We start from the raw sequence: 25958 nt of genomic DNA, 5'->3' as shown, positions 1-25958 counted from the left end.
CATTTTTAATTGTTTTTACACTTTTTTTTTGGTAATTAGATGACATTATGATTGTAAATCCTGATTTCACATAGTATATATTGTAGACACTTACCGGGTTTTTGACATTACAGTGAATATTATTGTTTTTATAGTTCGAATTTTACTATTCAATCTTCTTAAATGCAATCATTAAACCGAGGCGGATCTCTTATTACCTCCCACTGAATAATAAGATTTTCTGCTCATTGGTATATAAAGTTAACTTTATTCTTTTGCACTTAATTCCAAAATTCATCATAATGTAAATAATAGAGGTAACCACTCAAAATCCTGGCAAATTATTTTTCAAAATGTTACATACGTTTGCGTGATAGTAGGTTTTATAAAACTTATATTAAAATAATCTTAATCGGCTATTAATCCTTCATTTTAATTTGATATCTTGCTAGAATGATCCTCCATTGCGAAATCATATTCATTCTGGGTCATTAATATTCTTAGCGTTCTGTAGTGATTAGTTAACTAAGATCTTTCTATTAACATCAAATCCTAACATCATTTTATAACAAAGTAACATCACTCATAAGAAAACAATAGCAGAAATTCTAGCGCAAACTTTTCAAAATTCTTAATTAAACAGTATTTCTATTAAAGATGTCCACAGGCAGCTTTTAATACTTACCTTATTATTATTTTTTCTACATTTTTTATGGTGATCTTCTGAATTTTAAAAAATGAATTTTACGGGGATTTTCCTCCTCCATTTGGCCTTTACTTAACCTGCATGCAGAACTAGCCTTTGCTATAGAAAGTATTTCAAGTGTGGTGTCTAATTTTCTAAATTGAGATTTATCCGAGAACATCCGTTTTGAGGTTTAAAAAAAATTGTAACTCTGAGAGTGAAAACAAATAATTAAAAACGAAAAAAGCTAAAACTTTATTTGTAGGGCTCTACTACTAGTGTACTGCAACTTAGAGAACAAACTTTCTCAACTGAAAATGCCACTTTGCTGGAAAAATGTCACACTTCCTCTCGAATATAGCTCCGACTTTATTTAAACTTGATACACTAAATTTTGCACACTCGCAGATTTATGAGATTTTATTGAAATATTTTTCCAGAAAATTCCATTAGGGATACATAAGGAAGAAAGTGCCATTTCAGTGGATTAAACGGTTCTACAAAAGGAGGGTTACTAATTTTTCCAAAATTTTAAATTTGAAGTAATCTCTTCGTTTGGAAATAACTCCCAGCTGAATAAATGACTGTTTTTACAGATTTTCTGAATAATCATTCTGACAATATTATCTAAACATCCTTTTTATACATCACATACACGATTTATACCTATTAATTCAAATAATTTTCAAATTTCTGTTTTTTCAGATACAAGTTTTTTTTTTCAAAATTAGAGTATTTACATAAATTCTAGTTGCAAGTGCTCATTTCTTCTTGTGAAGAATAATAGTAAAAAAATGAAATTTCAGTAACAAAAACGTAGCCATACAACTTATGAAGGCTTAACCCCCCCTAACTACTTTTAGATCCACCTGTGATTGTATAAAAGTCTAAGTAGAACTTTATGGCTCATTTATGAACCCATTGTTCTAGTCCAGCCAGCTGCCAAATCCTTCCTCATGGATTGTACGAGACTGAACGAGTTAAAACTGCAACAAGAGATTGTTTGGCAGGAAACTCAATAAAAAATTGTAATCGCTATGAGTAACTTTCGGCGAAGGAATTGTAACAAAATGATACTTAAAAACTATGCCAAACAATAGAAGCGATAGAATTTGGCAGCTTTATTTGTATTTCTAAAATCCTAACATCACTTACTAACAACTTTCTGTACCAAGTTTTAACTGAAGTTCTAACTTAAAAGGTAACGGCCTCTTTTGACAAAGTATTCCCCACCTTCTCCACAGAGCGTCCCAGGCAGCCATATCTCTGGCAGTTTTAATATCTTCTCCAAAGCCTTTGTTTAAAAAAAATAAATAAATAAAAAGAGTTGCGTGAAAATGGATTGCATAATTCGCTAAAAAAAAACACAAATTCTGTATGTAACTCACCTCGGCCAATCATCTTTTTGTTTAAATATATTCCTACTTGATAGCTGGCTAATATAGAATTGCGACCGACTTCGGCGATCAGCCTTGGTTCGGCAGGCTCGGAACCGCTTTCTTTCAGTGCCTCTTGTAGAGTATCCATAGGATGTTCTGGAGAACAAAACGATGTTAAATCTTGATCTACCAATTCAACTAATACTAGATCACGTACAAATCGGTGGGCTCGTTCTGGACCTTGACTTAAAGCCAATGCCTGAACTACGCTTTTCAATGTTCGTGCTAAAGTATTTTTCGTAACTGGAAATTCCTGAAAAAGCAAAAACAAAAGAAACTAATTTCTATGTGATTATCTATGGCTACATAGATACATTGCTTTCACAGCAATTTACAGACTTCAACTGCGAATAAATAATTAAAGACATTTGTTGCAAATTTACTGGTTAGACAGAAATTGTAAATTTAAACGTAACCAAATGTGGAATCAACTTTTTTGATACAATATATTCCACTTTAGTTGTTCAGTTGGAATCATTCCATTTATGATTCCTGACTTACAAGGAGACCTAGGTATAATCTTTGGATTCTTCTAATTATTTCTCTTGGTTTTGTTAAGAAAATACTAAAAGTCCAAAAACATAGTTCTGTTCAAAGACTCAATAGTTCTTCATCAGAACTCAGTTGATGTATGCCTATATAATTTGGTCATAATTATCTATAAAGAAACTCTTCTTCTATTGAGAATGAACAAAATAAATTGCTTTGATACGCAGTTTTTCCAATTTATGCAGCAATAATGGATTTAGTTTGCGGAAATCTAAGCAATGTTCCAGATAACCTAACTAAGTGAAGATTTCAGATACTCAATTCATCGCATAATTATTAAGCACACTGCTTCTCTTACCAGTTTCTGTGTGCCTCATCATAATAGTAAGAGTATTTAAAATGAATTTCGAATTATGTAATTACATTATACACAAATATATATGTTTGAGTGTTATGGTTATATATATTATTTAAAAAGGGGTTTTATAAGTATGAAATAATTAATTCAATGGATTATAAAGAAGTTACATTATCATCAATGCTTAGAAGATAATTGATCTTCATTAATTATCTCTGAAGGCCCTATGAGTATAGTGAAAGTGACAGTGTAAATATTGTTCCAGTTGTCATTCTGCGATACCCAAAAAAATCTCAAGTTCCCTGAAGAATGTCGCATTTCAAATATTTATATTCTAACTTTGTGACTCAAACAGTTCCAATTCAGAGGTATTACTTTTTTTTAAAATTATACAAATAATCATTGTCACTTACTAACAATTTCACTCATGAAAGAATAAAAATGAATTTAATACTTACAGCACACAGGACAAGGTCATCGATGCCAATCCCTTTGGAAACTCTGGCTAACACTTCTTCACTTAATAGATAATCTCTCAGTTTTCTAGAAAAGTTAAGATACATTACCAAGTTACATAAAACTTCTTGAATGAATGTCAGGTTAGTGAATGGTTCCTTTGTATAGTAAACTTGACACTTTTTCAGTGGTAAGTAAAAAAAATGTTCATCTGTTTACAATATGATTGTGGCCTAGAATCACCGAGATAAATAATGTTTACTATTCGGTCTAGGCTTATTTATTTATCCAACACTCACATTTAACATTGCCACAATATTCCTTTAGGTAAACCAACTTCGGTTTTTAATAAGCAATTTCCTCTTAAAAACTCAATAAAAAATATTAAACAAATGTAGATTTTTTAGGTAGAAGATATAAAATTGTTTTAAGTAAAATCCCATCTTACATCACATATCTTTTAGGTAGATTGGGAAGTGTGGTCTCTAGATACTGTTGAACGAATGAATCCATAAGTTTTCCCCCATCAATTGATAAACTTGAATTATCAGATACAGATAACTCTGGTTCAATTCCAACTTTTCTTTGTCGCAGTTCTTCTTGATCTATGTAAGATCTTTCAAGTAAAGCATTTTTTAGAAAAACGTTATTAAATTCCTCTCCTAAACGCTTTCCAAACGCGTAAAGTTCAGCGTTGTAGTTCCTGAAATTAAATAGGAAATAATTATTCAATACAATATTTAAAAAATTAAAAATAGAATAAAGCCTTCGGAGCTCATCGGGAGGTTATACATTTTAAAATTTCTTTAGAAAAAAAATAAGACGGCTAAATACTAACCACTCTAGAAAGGTACTTCTCCGGTTTGTTTCTACTTCACCCATTTTATCCTTCCTTCTTTTAAGCTCCATTAACGTAGGTCTCACCCATCTATGAAAAGTCCGCACTTCTGCAAATATTTCACGCTTACAAAAGGAGAAAAAGTAATAGTTAACTTCATTCGAATTAAATGAGATTGTACCTGTCGTTAATTTTCTTAATGTAAAATTCATAACTTCTTTCCTTCTTAGACGATCTAAAATAACTAAAAAATCTCTGTAACCTTCCTCTTCATATGTATAACCTTCAGTTTATCAACCTGTGGTGTGAAATGTGAACGTGAAATCCAAGTTAGACTTGGTAAGGCCTTCAGTTTTTGAGCTTTTTTTTTTTCGTCAAGGGACAATTAAAACGTAAGCCTAGTATTCTTTTTTAAAATATTTTTTCAGAAAACTGTATTTTTACGGGTTTTTACAGGAACTGTTAAGCTCTCCTCAAAGTGGAGTATATTGTTCTAACAGTGCTTAATATTAATTTATTAGTATTAAAATGTAAAACCAATTTTCTGAGTTATAACATGTATAATAATTCAGACTCTTCGTATTCTGTAATTCTCCTGGCAGTAGCGAAAGGATTTATTTGAAGTTGGTCGAAGCTTAGCTTTGGTATGAAACGATAAAGGATCAATCTGATATACTTTGCAGTTCTTTACATTTCTCAAAACAGTTTGTTCCTTTCCCATAACAGAAACTGAAGCTTGAAACTCAACGGAGAGTAAACTTATTTTTCGTACTCATTCAAGAAAATTAATATTTGTAATGTGCGGTAAAAGAAAGATATTTCATTTGAGGGTTCTCTTTGGATTGTTCAATGACTTCAACCATATTGGCGGTTGCAATTATTGATGTTGCAAAAAATAAGTAAATATAAAATTTAAAAAACATATGTTTGAAATATTTAAAATACATAAATTTTTAAAGAGTTTTGTAATTGTACCTTAAAAATCTAATCACTTCAACCTATTGCGAAGTTATTCAGAAATGCGCTCAAGTTGCCCGATGTGTTGTTTTCAAGATCATCCGTCGTTTAAAAATTAAATTCTAACTTCGCAATTTCTATAAGAAAATAATTAAAAATGAAAAATCACTTTATCAAATGTAGTAAGAAAGCATTTTCAATTCACAATGGTAACCACTCTAATCTGTATAAATATGTAAGAGGTCGTCATAATAAGACAAAACGGTAATAATTTGTGTAGTGGAAATTCTCTGTTCTGTAGGAGTTTAGGTTGCTGTGTCCAGATATTTTGTAAATATTGATTTTAATGCTGATAATGAATGAATATTTACTTTCTTTTATTTTGTTGAAGTATTTGCACCGTTAAACTGACGGCTTGATTCGGCTCTGAATGCATAACTTAATTTTTTTTTTTTTAATTCAGTCGTTTTAATTAGTCGTTTGATGACGTAATTGGGCCTGAAGGAACAATTCCGTTTGATTGAAAAAAAAATAGCCTTCTCAAATTTAGCAAAGTCATGTGTTCAGAAACTGGAAAACATTAACATTTGAAAATATATGTCTTTTATTTGGTGAGATTTATACTTTATCTCTCAGTTCAGCGTTTTGTCTCAGAATTGTATATGTATCTGTATATGTATTTGATTTTCTGCAAATTCTAAAGTGTATTTAACGTTTTCTATTCGAAAAGAGGAGTTTGTCGCAGTATAAATAATCAGATGTGACAACTTTTATCCTGTCACTAACTTATTACCTAACCTTTAACTAATTACAGTGTTTTTCAGACACATTTTTAATTCGGGTGATTTGCTCCAAGCTGCACAAATGTCCGAGGTTTTCGCAGATCAAGAAACTTTCTTCGAAAAAAAGCTTAAATATCCAGTAATTGATGTAAGAGCAATCCATTGTATTTGCAGATTTGTTGAGTTATGCTGTACTGAAATTTTAACTGTTAATCTATAATAACATTGTGAATAAAAATTCCAGTTAATGTATTTTGATTGTCTAGGTTTTAGATAATTTTTATAATTTGAAGAAGGAATTTGGAGGCACACTTCCTTCGACGGAAGCAATGAAATCTTTTATTGAAGATAATTTCGAAGATGTGTCCGCTACCGAAGTAAGGATTATTATTTTTTTTTTTTGTTTTACTGATATAGCATTGTTCAAAAATATATATTCTTAATTATTTGTTATTTCTTCATTCATAAACAGCATTGGATACCTCAAGATTGGACAGAAGAACCTGAAATTTTTGATCGCGTTCGCGACAAAAATCTAAAAAAGTGGGCATTACAGTTAAATCAAATGTGGAAAACATTAGGCAGAAAAGTAAGCCAAATCGTGGTTGATAATCCAGACTTGTTTGCTACGTATTGCCTTCCTAACGGGTAATCAAATCTTTACTGAAGTTGTAACATCATAGTAATACTTAATTTCATGTTTATTTACCTCTGTTGGAGATAACATTTGTATTTGGCGGAAGAATGCATTTGATCAGAGCAATAAACTTTTACTTTAGATTCTTTAAGGCCGTACAAAAGACGTGACTGTCATACACTATGATAATATTTTAATATTTATTTATTCCAAAATTGTAACTATTGTGTTTATTGGATCTATGTTAAATAGCTTTATGACCACTGAAAAAAAAATGAATTCAATGTACTATTGGAGTACCTATTGGCTAATTAACGGATTGTTGGTTTGTGGAATGTTCAACACTGCCAAAGGTAATTGGTTTTATTCTTGCAAAAAAATATTATCGCATGGTGGGTATTCATAAATTGAAAAACAATCTTAACAATTCCTTTTTTTATAACATTTGTTTTCAAGTTTCAATCTGTACTGATCATTTTTCTGCTCTGAAAATATCTATTTTTTTGTTAAATATATTTTTAATTTTATCATTTAGCTGTAAAAAGTTTTTATTTGCTATAGTACAAAACAACTTAAATTATGGTATCTAACTGGCCAATATACCAGTTCATTTATTAGCCGAGAATAATTTTTTTAATAAATTATCAAACTAAATTAAAAGTATTAACGAAAATAGTTTTAGTTTTGTGTCAAAATAATGTGAGGTATTTCTCTCATCGATGTGTAGAAAGAACATTTTACTTAGAAAAAAAAAGTCATACTTGTTAATTGACTATCGCCAAGTCATATTATTAGTATATAAATTAAATAAGGTCTTGCAAGAGTTTCAAATCCCGCATTAATTAATCGATTAAGCTAAGCTGCATGGCCTTGAATAATAGTGCTGGAAAGGTCCTCATGGGAGTTAATTCCCGTCGAAATTCCTGTTTTTAAGGGAGTGGTGTACTTTCGGCTAATCCTTTTAATCCTACCCTTCGTAAAGTGACGCTGAAATTTAATACCCCAGAAACTTACTTCCACTCTTGTGACCAAGGTACGCATTAGCAGATGATGTTCTCCGAAACTCGGAATGACCTATCACTTATGGAAGCTTCTACCCATTAAACAATCAATGTAGGAAGGTAGGGCTTTGATTTAATGGTGATAAATCTAAATTATGAGCAACTTGACTTACTGCTTCGAAAGGGTAAAAATTTCATACTTCTTGGGATCAAAAGCGAATGCAGAGAATAAGGCAATAAACCAGGCCAATAGTAGGATGCTTAAAGATGAAAAATATTTTATTTGTTTAAGCTGCCAGGGAGAATGCCTGGCCGCTTGAAATAATGTACTCATGTGAATGCTATTGTGATTTGAAATGATAGCAGTTTATGAATTTAATTATTTGTTTTCAGGTATTATAGATAATTTGTTGTATTTAATAGATCAAGTGGGCCATATACCTACGTCATCTAAATGTTATTATGAAGGAAGAACAAAACCTCCACTTCTAGCGTACATTTTCAATTTGTTTTTAAGATATACAGGTGACTTTGAATATATAAAGTCTAATGTGAAAGTAAGTGTTAATTCAATAAGTTTTTTAATTATTAATATTATTTAATATGATTATTGTAATATTAAATTTTATTTATTATTTTTTTAATATTATATGTTTTAACTTAAAAACTCGTCTACATCTGAGATCGTTAGCCTTTTTGGATCAGAGGTTTTTTTTTTTTCATTATGTTCCGATTTTTAGAATTTACAAAAAAATACACATTTTGGATGCTAACGCTGGACAAGACATTGCTTTTTGTCAAAACCAATCGACAGTAAGAACAGTTTACATGATCAGCATCATCGTGAGCGCAGCCTTTTCCTTATTTTGGTCTTCCAAAACTTTTAGGACAATGTATTCTATTAGAACATTTCTAAAGAACATTTACATGCGGCTAACTGGCCACCGTACTTTGATTCCAGAGAACTACGCCGATTTGAAAGAAGATAATTCCCTTGCTTGCTTGTGTTTCGTTAAAGTTATTTTATTTTTTTATTCATCAATTTTAAGCGAGGCCAGCTTCAGAGTTAAGAAGTTTTACCTCAAAAACAATTTTAACATTAATTTTTTCGAACCTTTAATTTATTTATTTAATTTTTTTGAAGATTGATCAATGATCTAATACAGAGATTTTTCACTGTAAGACAACTTTCAGTAATTATTAAGGAATTTAAATATTAAGAGAACTATTAAATAAAAACTTCAGATAATTACATAATTTTTTTTTTCTAAATTCTAATATACCAATTTTTTAATCTAATTGATTCTACAGTACATTTTACTTTTGACTTTATTTACAAACTCTAGAATGCCCATTCTAGAATATCTAGTTTATTCTTTTTGTGGCTACTCGCATCATCCGAAAATAAAGAGATTTAAGGCCTAAATTTTGTGTTGAAATATAGAACATTAAGCGGAGAAGAATTCTTGTAGATGTGAAGAGACAAATAATGGGTTAGAGAACCGTTTGAGAAAGGAGAAGTTTGCCGGGGGAAGAGGGATCTTAATGAATAAATAATCCAGTATTGAGTGGGGCAGCAGATCTGTTTAGATAATATTTTCTTAAGAGAACTATAAACGAGATTATAATTAAGTTCTTGTTCTCAAGCTTCCACATTTATGAATGGCTGTTACGTCCTAAAATAATTTTGGGATGATCCATAAATAACAAAAATAAAAGACATCCTAAGATAAAGCTGTATGCTAATAAAGAAGAAGCTAAAAGCGGTTGAATACTTAGAAAATAAATGAAAAATTAGTTCGATCCCTGGGTCCTACAAACTATGGTGGGCTCCTTCTATTATTGATTTCCTTACTACCTGCAAGGGGAAGCAATTGTTTTAAGAAATATATTATTTTCTGGGAAATCAATGTCTTCTGCTTCCGTATCAGCAGCAGACTTTTATTATAACCATTTCTATGAATGATTTACCTGGGTTTGTTTTTCACGCTCATCTCAAAGTAACAAGAAAAAATTAAACTCAGGTATTTAATTATTACGTCACCCAGCAATATTATAGACTCACCTTACGAGCGCGCTAGTTTTAGCTGTTAATTTTAATTTACTTTCGAATTATCAGGATTTTTAAATTTCGCTATTTTTTCTCAGTATGTAATCAAAGAAATTGAATTCTGGGATAAAGAGCGAGCGATTGAAATTGAATACAAAGGTGAAATTTATGAACTTTATCGGTACTGGAGAAAACGGATGGGTCCACGTCCGGAGAAATACAGGTAATAAGCAGAATTGAAGAAGGTATACCTTGACATATGGCGTTTGGAGTTCCGTCATCCCGAAAAGACCTGAGTGTATCTTAATCTACAAATGGAAAATAAAGACTAAAAATATTTTAAAAACTAAAAAAAGCTATGGTTTTACCACACTTACATAGGTCTGCCTGAGGAGAGCTCCCACATTTATGAAAAGACGATTAAGAAGTCAAATTACAATAAAATAAATCATCGTTATATATGTATTTGTATAAAATTAATTTAGTAACACGTACATTTTTGCTGCAGAGGTGTCCTTATATTATTTAACTATGTTATATTAAAATGTTTCATACAGACTACTCGGGAAAAAAAGTACATTAGTTATAAATATTTGTTTTTTCTTTGGGGTTGAACGTGGAAAGCTTATTTGATTACTGGAATTAATGAACGTCAAGGTGAAGAAACTGTACAAGAAAAGTGTTCACCATCTGGTGTTTTTTTCGAGAAAGAGAATTTTAGTGGTAAACCATTTTCTCTTATCCCAATTGTACAGTCCCCCCAAAAAAAGAGCTTAGCAGTACGTCAGCGATTTTATGATTGTCTAGTCAATCTAAAACTCAGTTTCCATTTCAGAGACGACTATTCTTTGGCCTCTTTAGGTACATCAAGACAAGAGATGACGGAAATATTCATTGCTTTACAGTCCGCTGCCGAGTCGGGATGGTATTTTTCCAGTAGGTGGATCAACGTTAGAGGAGATAATAAAGGTTAGTTGTACAGCTGGCGTGGAAACATAGTGTAATTCGCAGTTAATGATCTTTGCGTTTATTTACAGGCAATATAAGCGACACCTACACACATTCCATAATACCTGTCGATCTAAATGCAATCATACATGGTGCCTGCACTTTCCTTTATTACTGGCATAGATCAATAGGCGACTTCGAGTATCAATCTTATTATAGAGTGAAATCTGAAAAGCTGTTAAAGGGAATAGAAAACGTAAGTAACACCTCAATAAATATCGTTTTAAAACATAGAAAAAACAAACTTTTCAATTCAGTGTTGATTTTTATCCGTCGCAGCCGCGTGTTTTTTCCTCTTTCGGACTTACATCGTTACCAGAGGTCGATTAATCAATCTGCTATTGAAATATTCTTTCAACTAATAATTTTTCTCCACTCGCTACATTAGCTGGGCCAGCAAGCATATACTGGTCAAAAATGTAAAAAACCTGTGTGCCACGACGAATAAAAACTATATTATCCAGTTCTGCGGATTCAAATACTTTATTCAATATACCTATTTCACTTATAATTGTTAGGTTCTTTGGAATGAAAAGCATGGTACTTGGCTCGATTATGATATTGTTAACAAGAAGTCCAGAAAATTCTTCTATTTATCAAATTTAACTCCCTTGTGGACTAAATCGTATACATTTCCAGTGAACAAATTAACACATCTTACCTCGGAGTATTTGAATCGTTATTTTATGGATAAATATGAAGGTAATTTTTGTAATGCATTTATATAAAATACAGAAATGTGGCTATTACAAAATTTGAATACAAACTTTGTAGAATATACAATGATGAATTTTAGCAATGGAATTTTGCTAGATGAATTTTAGCAATGGTGCAGCAAATATTGCACGAAATGTTCCTAAATCACAAAGGTACATTAAGGTAAGACTAGAGCTTCGGTATTTAGCACCTATCTGTTGTATTGAACTCATGTTGGCTATGTGCATTAGATTAGTGTGGAGTCCAATTTAGTTCTCTCTCTCTCTCTCTCTTTCTCTATATATATATATATATGTATATAGAGAAAGAGAGAGAGAGAGAGAGAGAGAGAGAACTAAATAGCAAGCAGCTCATCTAATGCTGCACTCCAAGAATTAAATTTGTGTAAGCAAAAAATTATCCAAAATAACGGGATTCTGATTGTTTTAGAAAAAATGTATAACCTTGTTAGCAGTTCCTAAAAAAAGAAAAAAAAAATGATAATTCATAAATTTCTTAACACCAATTTATTCCACATGTCCATGACATTTATTTTTCGTACGATTTAAACGTAAAAGTTACTTCTACTTCAAGAGGTGCAGTTTATGACATTTAAATTATGGTATTTAGAGAATCAAAATAACTTTTCCATTTATTATACATTTACATTTATCAGTGCTAGGTCTATTAAAAACCTGGGTTTTCAAGTTGTATAAACAAGTATAGTGGAACTGTTGCACTTGTGGTGCGCATACTACATTGGTTACATGAGTCTAAGACTATTTTTCGCCTGTATGAACTAATTTGGCTACTTTGGCCATACAGAAACAATCTATTAAGGCAAATCAGGCAATATAATCAGGCACTTCTTAGTGATACAGAACTCAATCAATACAGTTTATAGTTTTATCAGTACAGTTCAATTCTTTTGAAATTTATTCAAAGTAATTCTTTCACCCTTGGACATTTCTTTTATAAATGATATCTATTGAGTATCATAAATATAAAAAGTTCTTTTTCTTACGAGCGATTTTCTCTTCAGATCAAACTTAAAACTAAAGCCAATTTTGTGACGGACGTTCTCCGTGTTCATTTCAACAAATTTATTGCTTCTAATTAGTTAATATTTTTCAGGTGGCTTACCGGTTTCTGTTGAATATTCAGGAGAAAAATGGGATTTCCCAAACTCTTGGCCGCCTTTACAAGCTTGTGTAATCCAAGGATTTGATAATCTTGGCACTGAAGACGGTACAAATATAGCTTTTCATTTTGCTGAAAAATGGATAAACAACGTCTACAAAGGGTACAGCGATACTGGACAACTGTTTGAAAAGGCATGTTTACTTAACATTGGTTATTTCCTGATGTATGCTTTATTAAGAAGTATGTTCTTAATACAATCACGATCAGGGTTGCATTGTACGAGTATTTTATTATTTGAATTGTAACATATTGCAAGCTCTTTTCATTTCCAATGTCTTCCGAATTTTACAATTTTCCTTTGATTTATTCTTACACCCAGTTTATCTGATTTATTTCTCTTTTTCTTTTTTTTTAGTCCTTTTAGAGGTTTTTTTAAGAAACATCTTTATCTTCTCGTGGATGCAGATTGTCTAAGGAACACAAATATGGGGATTTGGGGTTAGAACTGATCCTGGTTATATTCCAGTCTGGACGATCTGCATTGACCAGTCCAGATATTGTAACTTTTAAAGTTGTTAATGCGTTTTGAAGAATTCTAATTTCAAAAATTTTACACAAAATTAATCTTTGGTAAGGTCCTAGACATCCGAGGTATCAGTGTATAGTAGAATGATAATTTGCTATTGTGAGTCATTTTAGTTCAATTTTCTTCTTTTCTTTAAAGTGCTGTTACATTTCATGTGGTTCCATATTGTTCTTTCTGCTTGCTCTATTCCTCTCGTACTGTCTCTCGCCTCCTCTGACATTCTCAACAATCATCCTCGCTGACTGAATCGCCAATGGCCCCGCTACTTGCTTGCAGTCTGAAGACCTAAACATCATTATTATCCTATAGAGAGTGCTACCACTGGATAGGTAGCACTCTCTATAGGATAATCCTAAAACTCTTCCTGCTCTTCCCGCACCAGTTCATCATCTTTACTTTTTGTATATATGTATACAGATTGTAAATTACTAAATAAATTTTTTTAAAAAAATCATGCACAAGTTAAATGAGTGGCTATTTTTTTGCTTCTGATTACAGTATGATTCGCTGATGGCGGGCAATATTGGAGACACCCATAATTACGAGCCGACAGAAGGTTTTGGCCATACTTTAGGGCTGGTTTTTGAACTTTTGGAGAGGTGGGGGCCTTCCTTAAGGGTCAGCTAATATATAATTTAGTCGTAAGAATCCAAAATTTTAATAAATTTGGGTTGTTAAATATTTGTTTGTATAAATTGATGTAGATAAGGTGTAAATTAAATTAAAAAATGCCAAATCCAATGAGTTTGTAATAATGATGAAGCTTTAAACAAACCACCATTGAGGTTTTGAAGTCTTTTGTTTACAATCTACCGGAACTTGAAAGTTAATTAAAAATTATTTCTTAGCTTTCTAGATTTCTTTTTCAGATTAGGTTTTTCACTTACCACTATTTTAACTTTAAAGTCTGATAGCAGCAAGTTAAGGTGTTTAAATTTTCCAAAAAAGTCTAAAATATGGAAAGTCATTTTAAAACAACTTGTGAAGTGAAAATTGAGTTGTTTATGAAGCTCAGAGAGGTTTGATGTCCCCTTAATATTTTCTCCTATTTAAGCTACTGATTCAGTATTTTTTTAATGAAGTTATTCTCTTGTTTTTTCAATCATTTTTAATAAGTTTATGACATATACCTATTTTTTTTTTTATCTGTAATGAATAATATTTATAATTGTAACGTGTGTATAATAATTCTTTGGGACCTCTGGTTTTCATTCTACTCAATAAATAAAAATAATAAATATTAAAAGTTCTGGAGGCTTCGAAGTTCGACATCGAGAAGTTTTGAGAATAATTTAAGCTAAGAAGGATTCATTGAAAAGAAGGAAAAAAAATCAGTAAGGATTACTTGCAGATAATATTTGCAAATTAAAAAATATGTATTGTTTGTAAAATATGGATTACGATAGTATTTAATTATTTATGATACATGAAACATGTGAGGTAACAAAATACTGTATGTAACACAAATGAAACTCATTTCGCAGCTAAAGAATAAATACCATATAATAAGTTTCCCTCTTACACTACTTGTATACAATTTGAAAATTATTAACAGTTTCCTTTAAACGAAAAATTTTAAATATGTTTTGCTATCTTTGTCAGTACAGACCAAATAAATAATGCATTTTGAGAACAACGTACAAATAAAATTATGTACAGTATACAAAAATAGAATTCTAAATATTTGGCAAATCTATCACATACTATAATACCCAACAATAATAGTGTTTACAGTAGGAGCTTAAATTCTGCTAAATGAAACATACAGGCCCAATATCAATTTTGAATTTTTTATCTTCTTTACCTAAATCTCTTAAAGCTATGTCAACGATGGGTAGTCTTGGAGGTTTATCAGTTTTATAAGTGATTGCAGTCTTGCCCCAATTCTTATTTCTTACCTGTAAACAGTTAATAAAACAAATATGATCAGGCTGCAAAACATCGTTTAGAATGAAGTGTTTGATTCAAGTTTTAAGTTATGTTTTCATAATTCCGTCTGTCAAAAACCCTACATATCTCATCAAAATGGGTGTGAAAATTACGTACTTAGCTAGATTAGCTACTAGAAACTAGCGTAATGCTGAGTTTTGAAACAGTGATTATCTCAAAAATCATTATTGAATAGTTCATTTCAATGTCGCACTTCCTGTTTACTAAGTAATTACAGAAGAACTTACCCGACATTCGTCCTCTAACACAGTATAACGCAATCTTTGATTTCCTCTGGGAGTAATTTCTACATCATTCCAACCTAGGAATTTCAAACCCTTACGATATGTTTTTAAAGTTGTATCAAAGTAGGCTACCGTATTCTGGCAATGGTAAGTAATATTCTGCACAGCTGTCACAGACAGTAATTGAAGAAAACCTATCTGATTGCTATCTGCTTTGTAAGAAATCTAGAAAAGAGAATACATTAATGGTAGAATTATTAAAATTATTATTTTAATTTATAAGAGGAAAGATTGCAAATGATTTTATTAACCTTTGTTCCTTTTGGGATCTCAGATAACCAGACTTCAGGTTCCCTACCGAGATACAAACTTTCTGGAACATGTTCAGGCGTGGCGTAAATACATGTTGCCCGACTTTCCATGTCACATTTTACTAGAATAGAATCTCTTATGTCACCTTCATTTGGATCCAGCCAATATTCCCCTAAAAGTTTAGAAAAAATATTTGTTTAAATGAAAGAAATTCAGAAACCATTTGGCAATATAAAACAATATTTGCAGGACAATTGTTCAAAAAAAATATGTAACGAAATTTTGATATCTGTCCGAGGAAAGCCGTAAGTACCCATTTATCAATTTTCCCTGAAGATAATACGATTATACTATATTTGTATAATTATTGAATTTCATTGAAGTTAAGTGAGAGTTCATAAGCAGACAGGACAGAAGAATCACCAATTTTAGAATAACAGTGTAAAAATATTATAGTTTATTGTCAACAAGCCCTTAAAAGGACCTAGTCCCTAAAGCTCGGCAAAATAGAAAAAGTAATGACTGAAATTGGCATTATTCTTTCTTCCAGCTGGATTAACGAATCAGTCACCAAAAACATCCATACTTGATACATCTGCTTTTCTACTGCATCAATCGTATATGTTAATGTTCTCTTTTACCTTAATTTTAGAAAATATTGCAGAATATATTATTGTGCTAAATCTGAATTTGTCAACAAAATTATTACAATAAAAAATCATAGAGGTCGCGGTACCTGGGAACAAATTCTAGCTTCTTTTTAACCAGGCAGTAATAATGAAGATTAGCACACCATTTAGCTATAAGCCTCGCTGAAATGCCTCCTTATTTACTAATCACTCAAATTTTATTCCAATTGTTTACATTCGATTTGAAGCCATTTCTATTATTTATAATTTCGCAATAGTTTCCCCTGAAGCAAAAGTATGCTGCTGGCCAGTTACTAAGAACCTAACCTAAGCTAATACATACGTATAACTTGTTTACCTGTACCAAAATGTGGATAAGCAACCGCTAAATCTCTGCACGTTTTTGCTGGAGCTTGTTTTGTTCCGTCTGGTTTGACAAATCTTTCAAAACTCATTTTTAGTTGTTTATATGCTTTAAGTATAAGTTCCTTTTTTTCAGTTTCTGACATCTCTTTGCCAAACATTCTCATAGGTTCGTCATCTATAGAGGGATCTGGGCCCTGAAGAATTCACAACCATAGCAAAAACAAGTGACTTTTTTGTAAATATCATATATGCCATTTATAATAACTATATCATGTACCTTAGTTTGTCCCTGTGCTAATATTGCTGCAAGAGCAGCAGCGTCATATCCCAACGGTTCTCCCGGAGGTCCTGGAGGCCCTGCAGAACCAGGCACGCCAGGAGCTCCAGGTCTACCTTGATCTCCAGGGGATCCTCTTGGGCCTGGTGCTCCTGTAGGCCCAGCAGGACCTGGCAAACCATCCCGGCCTTGTGCACCTGCATAATTTATAATTTGTTAAATTCGTTATTTGATTACTAAAGTTTCTTTGGCAATATGTTAATAATACTGATTTACTTCAAATACAAGCTGGAACAGGATTTTACAAATTATAAAACATTAATGCAGCATTGATGCCACATAATTCAAGTTACAGGATTTTTAATTCGTTTATGGAAAAACAAAAACAATGAGTAAAAAAAGGAAAAATTATAACATGTAGCAATTGAAGAACACGAACCATTTTTATTAATTTTTTACTAACACTGGTTGCTAAGGAACCTGCGTACATACCTTACCTATAGAGAATCATTTAGACAGATCCATTAACATTTTTACAGTTTCACTTTCAATAATTGCATCTTTTCTTCACTGTTGCATTAAAAGAGCACATAATCTTTATTTTAATACAACGTACTAAAAAAAGATTTTTTCTTTTCATATCTTCATATAACTTAAGTTTGCTATTATAGGATGAATCAATCACCAGAAATAATGATCAGTAATTTGCTATTATAGAGGGAATTCGTGATTTTCTATATCCATAGTTAAAATTTTAATATTTGAAAATTAGAGCAATTTCTACAAAACAATTTCATGCAAACTTACTTCACTTATTGAGTGAAATCGTATTAATCACTGTATCTGTATTTTCGCATTAATCACACAGAGCGTATTTTTATTAATTGTAGTATCTAAATTATTTTGTTTTATTATTTTTGTATTTAAAGCGCGCCAACATCTCTAAATTATTGGCGCCCGGAGCTTTTTTCAGTGGCCTGCCGGCCTCCGGACAGGGGGCTTGCGTCACTAAAAACTGTCCGGTGATGGACAGTGAGCTGCAAGAAGCTCCTAGGTAGAGAAAATCTAAGAGGCCAGCAGCTGGATTCGAACCCTTGATATCCGCGTTAGAATCCTGTATTCGCTAACCGCTCAGCTAATCCCATCCTTTTTGTTTTATTATTGTAATTATTTTTATCATTTTATGGAGTGATAGGTCAAAAGAAATAAGATATAAGTAATTTTATTTAACGGCTTTTGACTTTACGTTCTGCAAATTTAATTTAATTTAATTTAGTGGGGCTTATATTTGAAGAAATAGTCATTAAGTCATTCATATAAATGATTTTTAAATAAAATAATTTTAAAGGCTTTAATATATTATTTCGTTATACCTTTTTGTCCCTGGTCTCCAGTTCGCCCTACGGGACCTGGGAATCCTGGCATACCCTTCTCTCCTGATAACCCCTTGAATAAAGATTTGCAAAGCTATTAAGCAACGAGAGGTCAAAAGTGCTAGTAACTAAGAGCTTATGAAGAATTAGTACATACCGATGCGCCTGGCAAACCTTGTAGTCCCGGTAAACCTCTATGTCCTTTTGCTCCTTTCAATCCTTGATCTCCTCTTTCACCTTTCGTACCTTCCAACCCTGGAGAGCCAGGTTTACCACGAGGTCCCTGATCATTGTAAAAAAGGAAACTGATTTTGTTTTTTTCTTTAAGAGATTCAGAAAATATAAAAATTGTTTAATTATTGCTTAAAAAGTGAATACTGATTTACAATTGGTCCATCTACACCTTGCGGACCAGTTTCGCCTCTAAGTCCTCTTTCTCCTGGTGATCCAATGGCTCCTGGTGACCCCGGAGGACCCTGAAAAGTAATTATTTTTAAGGTAAATGAATTAGGATCACAATCATTAAATTATTAGGAAAATTTTTGAATGTAACTTTACTGGCAAACCCGATGGTCCGCTATTTCCTGGTGGACCTGGTTGGCCTAAGGGTCCTTTGTCTCCTGGTCTTCCGGCTATTCCTGGTGGACCTTGCTTGCCGGGAGCCCCCTCCGGCCCTTGATCTCCAGCAGGGCCTGCAGGTCCTAAGAGACCCGGAAAACCTGGAGGGCCTGGCTTGCCTTCCACGCCCGGCTTGCCCAGAGTGCCTGGTTCACCCTAATAGGAGTACTAGTCAGTAGTGTTTTTTACTTTTACCTCTCTATAGCTAATGGAACAAAGAACAATACCTGAGCTCCTTTCTGACCTCTAAGACCGGGAGAACCTTGAGGACCAAATAGACCCGGAAGTCCTCTCTCGCCAGGAGGTCCTGGTGGACCGACTGGTCCCAAAGGACCTGGAGAACCAGGTGCACCATTGTCACCTTTCAATCCTTCAAGACCTTGAGCTCCTGGAAGTCCTTGTGGACCAGGTAGCCCTGGACGACCGGTTTCACCGACTGAACCCTTTAAACCAGGTAATCCTGAAGGCCCAGGTTGTCCAGGAGCTCCTGTTTTGCCCTGTTTTGGAGAAAGAAGCAGTAAATGAACTCAAGTTTTGAAGGAAAATTTGTAAAAAGATGAATAAATATTTTAATAATTCATAATAAGACATTAGCGTTTGGAATGAAATCAAGTCTGGTGAGAACTGATATTTCGCCCATATCACAGTAGCACATTTCTGGTCGTTAGTTTAACGATTATTATTGAATTGGCCAGAAGGGTTTTGTTCTAGTATGTGAGCGAAACTTCGGTTTTTCAAACTTTGGATGTCATTTCATAACTCCTTAACAAAAACTTACAGTTTAAAAAGTTACGTATAAGGGTTGATTAAACTCCAAAAGGTACACAAATCAGCAAGTACCCAACATTTCATTCATGCTTAGTTGATATAATTTAAGTAATTTTGCTGCATTAACTTTTCCTTCAAATTTTTTAGAATTTATTAGATGTCACAGACCCTTATGCTAGCCAGTTCATTCATAATATTTTTTTGTTATAATTATGATAAAATAATAATCTTCGTTATTAAATAGGTACTTTATTTTAATTCTATTCCAAATTATTCTTCTGATTTATCTTTAATATGCCCTTTATTCTGAGTAGTCACATATACATGCATGTTAAAGTAGAAAAAGACAAAGACAAGACGATTTTATCAAAATCGGACTTAGGGTTATAGAAATATAGGTAATATTAGTATTAGAAATGGCCGTATTTGGGTGGGGCCGAACTTCCCACCCTTATGAGGCAAAGCGTCGAGACTTTTAAAGTGCAAATCTGTACAAAATTTCGATTCTAATAACACATAATTCATAAAAATCGGTTCAGGTGTCGATAATTTGAAACGATTGCTAACAAGTGTAAGACTAAATCTTCGTTTTAATATTGTATAAACAAAATCTATCAAGTAGTTTTCGAGATATTTGAAATTAAATATTTCACAGTTTCAAACGAAACCACAATTTAGCTCTAAATATCTCGATAGATTATTACTAAAATTTACACAATTAGAGAAAATAGAAGTCTCTATAAACAGATAAAATATCCACAAAATCTATCGAGTAGTTTTCGAGATATCTGAAGTAAATATTTCTCTTTATAGAACGGAAACAAAATTTCAACCTAAATATCTCGTTTTCTGCTCCATAGATTTTTACTAAAATTTACACAATTAGAGATAATAGTAGTCTCTATAAACAGGTAAAATATAAACGAAACCTATCGAGTAGTTTTCGAGATATTTGAAGTTAAAGTTTTCTCTTTATAGAACAGAAATAAACTTTAAACCTAAATATCTCGTTTTCTGCTCAATATATTTTTACTAAAACTTACACAATTAGAGAAAATAGTAGTCTCTATAATGAGGTAAAATATAAACCAAATCTATCGAGTTGTTTTCGAGATATTTGAAGTTAAAGTTTTCTGTTTATAGAACGGAAAGAAATTTCAACCCTAAATGTCTCGTTTTCTGCTCGATAGATTTTTACTAAAATTTACACAATTAGAGATAATAGTAGTCTCTATAAACAGGTAAAATATAAACGAAACCTATCGAGTAGTTTTCGAGATATTTGAAGTTAAAGTTTTCTCTTTATAGAACAGAAATAAACTTTAAACCTAAATATCTCGTTTTCTGCTCAATATATTTTTACTAAAATTTACACAATTAGAGAAAATAGTAGCCTCTATAATAAGGTAAAATATAAACCAAATCTATCGAGTTGTTTTCGAGATATTTGAAGTTAAAGTTTTCTCTTTATAGAATAGAAATAAACTTTAAACCTAAATATCTCGTTTTCTGCTCAATATATTTTTACTAAAATTTACACAATTAGAGAAAATAGTAGTCTCTATAATGAGGTAAAATATAAACCAAATCTATCGAGTTGTTTTCGAGATATTTGAAGTTAAAGTTTTCTGTTTATAGAACGGAAAGAAACTTCAAACCTAAATATCTCGTTTTCTGCTCGATAGATTTTTATTAATATTTACACAATTAGAGACAATAGTAGTCTCTATAATGAGGTAAAATATAAACCAAATCTATCGAGTAGTTTTCGAGATATTTGAAGAAAAAGTTCTCTGTTTATAGAACGGAAACAAACTTTAACCCTAAATATCTCGTTTTCTGCTCGATAGATTTTTACTAAACCCTATACAATTAGAGCAATAGTAGTCTCTATAAACTGGTAAAATATAAACCAAATCTATCGAGTACTTTTCGAGATATTTGAAGTTAAAGTTTTCTGTTTATAGAACGGAAACAAAATTTAACCATAAATATCTCGTTTTCTGCTCGATAGATTTTTAGTAAACTTCATACAATTAGAGACAATAGTAGTTTCTGTAAACGGGTAAAATATAAACCAAATCTATGCAGTAATTTTCGAGATATTTGAAATTAAAAACTTCTCTTTATAGAACGGAAACCAACTTTAAACCTAAATATTTCGTTTTCTGCTCGATAGATTTTTACTAAAATTTATATAAATATAGACAATAGTAGTCTCTATAAATTGGTAAAATATCCACAAAATCTATGGAATAGTTTTCGAGATATCTGAAGTAAAATTTTCTCTTTATAGAACGGAAACAAAATTTCAACCTAAATATCTCGTTTTCTGCTCGATAGATTTTTACTATAATTTACACAATGAGAGAAAATAGTAGTTTCTATAAACAGGTAAAATGTACACAAAATCTATCGAGTAGCTTTAGAGATATCTGAAGTAAATATTTCTCTTTATAGAACGGAAATAAATTTTAAACTTAAATATCTCGTTTTCTGCTCCATAGAATTTTACTAAAATTTACACAATTAGAGAAAATAGTAGTTTCTGTAAACGGGTAAAATATAAACCAAATCTATGCAGTAATTTTCCAGATATTTGAAATTAAAAACTTCTCTTTATAGAACGGAAACCAAATTTAAACCTAAATATTTCGTTTTCTGCTCGATAGATTTTTATTAAAATTTACACAGTTATAGACAATAGTAGTCTTTATAAAGAGGTAAAATATAAACCAAATCTATCAAGTAGTTTTCGAGATATTTGAAGTTAAAATTTTCTGTTTATAAAACGGAAACAAACTTTCAACCTAAATCTCTTGTTTTCCGCTCGATAGATTTTTACTAAAATTTACACAATTATAGACAATAGAAGTCTCCATATACAGGTAAAATATAAACCAAATTTATCGTGTAGTTTTCGAAATATATCTCGTTTTCTGCTCGATATATTTTTATTAAAATTTACACAATTAGTGAAAATAGTAGTCTCTATAAACTGGTAAATTATCCGCAAAATCTATCGAGTAGTTTTCGAGATATTTGAAGTTAATGTTTTCTGTTTAAAAAACGGAAACAAACTTTAAAACTAAATATCTCGTTTTCTGCTCGATAGATTTTCATTAAAATTTACACAATGAGAGAAAATAGTAGTTTCTATAAACAGGTAAAATGTACACAAAATCTAACGAGTAGCTTTAGAGATATCTGAAGTAAATATTTCTCTTTATAGAACGGAAACCAACTTTAAACCTAAATATTTCGTTTTCTGCTCGATAGATTTTTATTAAAATTTTCACAATTATAGACAATAGTAGTCTTTATAAAGAGGTAAAATATAAACCAAATCTATTAAGTAGTTTTTGAGATATTTGAAGTTAAAATTTTCTGTTTATAAAACGGAAACAAACTTTAACCATAAATATCCCGTTTTCTGCTCGATAGATGTTTAGTAAACTTTATAGAATTAGAGACAATAGTAGTCTCTATAAAGAGGTAAAATATAAACCAAATCTATCAAGTAGTTTTCGAGATATTTCAAATTAAAAATTTCTCTTTATAGAACGGAAACCAACATTAAACCTAAATATTTCGTTTTCTGCCCGATAGATTTTTATTAATATTTACCCAATTAGAGAAAATAGTAGTCTCTATAAACAGGTAAAATATAAACCAAATCTATGGAATAGTTTTCGAGATATTTGAAGTTAAAATTTTCTCTTTATAGAACGGAAACAAACTTTAAACGTAAATATCTCGTTTTCTGCTTGACAGATTTATACTATAATTTACACGATTATAGACAATAGTAGTCTCTATAAACAGGCAAAATATAAACCAAATCTATCAAGTAGTTTTCGATATATTTGAAGTTAAAATTTTCTTTTTATATAACGGAAACAAATTTGAAACCTAAATATCTCGTTTTCTGCTCGACAGATTTATACTATAATTTACACGATTATAGACAATAGTAGTCTCTATAAACAGGTAAAATATAAACCAAATCTATGGAATAGTTTTCCAGATGTTTGAAGTTAAAATGTTCTCTTTATAGAACGGAAACAAATTTTAAACGTAAATATCTCGTTTTCTGCTCGACAGATTTATACTATAATTTACACGATTATAGACAATAGTAGTTTCTATAAACAGGCAAAATATAAACCAAATCTATCAAGTAGTTTTCGATATATTTGAAGTTAAATTTTTCTTTTTATATAACGGAAACAAACTTTAAACGTAAATATCTCGTTTTCTGCTTGACAGATTTATACTATAATTTACTCGATTATAGACAATAGAAGTCTCTATAAACAGGTAAAATATAAACCAAATCTATGGAATAGTTTTCCAGATATTTGAAGTTAAAATTTTCTCTTTATAGAACGGAAACAAACTTTAAACCTAAATATCTCGTTTTCTGCTTGACAGATTTATACTATAATTTACTCGATTATAGACAATAGAAGTCTCTATAAACAGGTAAAATATAAACCAAATCTATGAAGTAGTTTTCGAGATATTTGAAGTTAAAATTTTCTTTTTATATAACGGAAACAAATTTGAAACCTAAATATCTCGTTTTCTGCTCGACAGATTTATACTATAATTTACACGATTATAGACAATAGTAGTCTCTATAAACAGGTAAAATATAAACCAAATCTATCAAGTAGTTTTCGATATATTTGAAGTTAAAATGTTCTCTTTATATAACGGAAACAAACTTTTAAACCTAAATATCTCGTTTTCTGCTCGACAGATTTATACTATAATTTACTCGATAATAGACAATAGTAGTCTCTATAAACAGGTAAAATATAAACCAAATCTATGGAATAGTTTTCCAGATGTTTGAAGTTAAAATGTTCTCTTTATAGAACGGAAACAAATTTTAAACGTAAATATCTCGTTTTCTGCTCGACAGATTTATACTATAATTTACACAATTAGAGACAATAGTAGTCTCTATAATGAGGTAAAATATATTCCAAATCTATCCAGTAGTTTTCGAGATATTTGAAGTTAATTTTTTCTGTTTATAGAACGGAACGAAACTTTGAACGTAAATATCTCGTTTTCTGCTTGACAGATTTATACTATAATTTACTCGATTATAGACAATAGAAGTCTCTATAAACAGGTAAAATATAAACCAAATCTATGGAATAGTTTTCCAGATATTTGAAGTTAAAATTTTCTCTTTATAGAACGGAAACAAACTTTAAACCTAAATATCTCGTTTTCTGCTTGACAGATTTATACTATAATTTACTCGATTATAGACAATAGAAGTCTCTATAAACAGGTAAAATATAAACCAAATCTATGAAGTAGTTTTCGAGATATTTGAAGTTAAAATTTTCTTTTTATATAACGGAAACAAATTTGAAACCTAAATATCTCGTTTTCTGCTCGACAGATTTATACTATAATTTACACGATTATAGACAATAGTAGTCTCTATAAACAGGTAAAATATAAACCAAATCTATCAAGTAGTTTTCGATATATTTGAAGTTAAAATGTTCTCTTTATATAACGGAAACAAACTTTTAAACCTAAATATCTCGTTTTCTGCTCGACAGATTTATACTATAATTTACTCGATAATAGACAATAGTAGTCTCTATAAACAGGTAAAATATAAACCAAATCTATGGAATAGTTTTCCAGATGTTTGAAGTTAAAATGTTCTCTTTATAGAACGGAAACAAATTTTAAACGTAAATATCTCGTTTTCTGCTCGACAGATTTATACTATAATTTACACGATTATAGACAATAGTAGTCTCTATAAACAGGCAAAATATAAACCAAATCTATCAAGTAGTTTTCGATATATTTGAAGTTAAAATTTTCTTTTTATATAACGGAAACAAATTTGAAACCTAAATATCTCGTTTTCTGCTCGACAGATTTATACTATAATTTACACGATTATAGACAATAGTAGTCTCTATAAACAGGTAAAATATAAACCAAATCTATGGAATAGTTTTCCAGATGTTTGAAGTTAAAATGTTCTCTTTATAGAACGGAAACAAACTTTAAACGTAAATATCTCGTTTTCTGCTTGACAGATTTATACTATAATTTACTCGATTATAGACAATAGAAGTCTCTATAAACAGGTAAAATATAAACCAAATCTATGGAATAGTTTTCCAGATATTTGAAGTTAAAATTTTCTCTTTATAGAACGGAAACAAACTTTAAACCTAAATATCTCGTTTTCTGCTTGACAGATTTATACTATAATTTACTCGATTATAGACAATAGAAGTCTCTATAAACAGGTAAAATATAAACCAAATCTATGAAGTAGTTTTCG

General features: G+C 30.9%; 3 protein-coding genes across 10 annotated transcripts in view; 1 reads left to right on the top strand and 2 right to left on the bottom strand.

Annotated features, from left to right (window-relative positions):
• Positions 1-895: 895 nt before the first annotated feature.
• mRpL44 (mitochondrial ribosomal protein L44) lies at positions 896-4542 on the bottom strand. Its single transcript, XM_074125713.1, has 6 exons — positions 4426-4542; positions 4245-4353; positions 3855-4109; positions 3409-3493; positions 2053-2356; positions 896-1958 (listed from the first exon to the last, which is right to left on the bottom strand). The coding sequence occupies exons 1-6, from the start codon at positions 4454-4456 to the stop codon at positions 1819-1821; spliced, it is 924 nt and encodes a 307-aa protein (XP_073981814.1). The 5' UTR covers positions 4457-4542; the 3' UTR covers positions 896-1818.
• On the top strand, positions 3431-13845 carry LOC141453016 (trehalase-like). 8 transcript variants are annotated; one of them, XM_074125705.1, is made up of 12 exons: positions 3431-3549; positions 6026-6131; positions 6250-6360; positions 6456-6631; positions 6873-6973; positions 8015-8178; positions 9770-9894; positions 10507-10640; positions 10709-10875; positions 11198-11381; positions 12510-12709; positions 13603-13845. In XM_074125705.1, exons 1-12 carry the CDS (start codon positions 3539-3541, stop codon positions 13729-13731), a joined length of 1608 nt encoding a protein of 535 aa, XP_073981806.1. In that variant the 5' UTR covers positions 3431-3538; the 3' UTR covers positions 13732-13845. The 8 variants fall into 8 exon arrangements, with proteins under 8 accessions (XP_073981806.1, XP_073981807.1, XP_073981810.1 ...); XM_074125706.1 differs by lacking the exon at positions 3431-3549 and adding an exon at positions 4500-4636; XM_074125709.1 differs by lacking the exon at positions 3431-3549 and adding an exon at positions 4511-4636 and having other exon boundaries at positions 6016-6131.
• A 594-nt stretch (positions 13846-14439) lies between these two features.
• Positions 14440-25958, bottom strand: part of LOC141453013 (uncharacterized) — a 90867-nt gene continuing 79348 nt past the window's right edge. Inside the window, exons 23-32 of the mRNA XM_074125694.1 lie at positions 19081-19350; positions 18794-19009; positions 18622-18711; positions 18393-18518; positions 18236-18308; positions 16863-17059; positions 16578-16779; positions 15590-15762; positions 15282-15503; positions 14440-15002 (exon numbers count right to left, since the gene is read on the bottom strand). Of these exons, the coding sequence (XP_073981795.1) occupies positions 14856-15002; positions 15282-15503; positions 15590-15762; positions 16578-16779; positions 16863-17059; positions 18236-18308; positions 18393-18518; positions 18622-18711; positions 18794-19009; positions 19081-19350 (1716 nt within the window). The 3' untranslated portion in view covers positions 14440-14855. The remainder of the gene's footprint in view (positions 15003-15281; positions 15504-15589; positions 15763-16577; positions 16780-16862; positions 17060-18235; positions 18309-18392; positions 18519-18621; positions 18712-18793; positions 19010-19080; positions 19351-25958) is intronic.

The sequence above is a fragment of the Rhodnius prolixus genome, unplaced genomic scaffold (assembly GCF_049639745.1).
Source record: "Rhodnius prolixus isolate KJV_2025 unplaced genomic scaffold, Rpr scaffold_3, whole genome shotgun sequence".
NCBI classification, from domain to species: domain Eukaryota; kingdom Metazoa; phylum Arthropoda; class Insecta; order Hemiptera; family Reduviidae; genus Rhodnius; species Rhodnius prolixus.
Note: the sequence above shows the minus strand (reverse complement) of the source record. Positions and strands in the feature narration are given on the sequence as shown.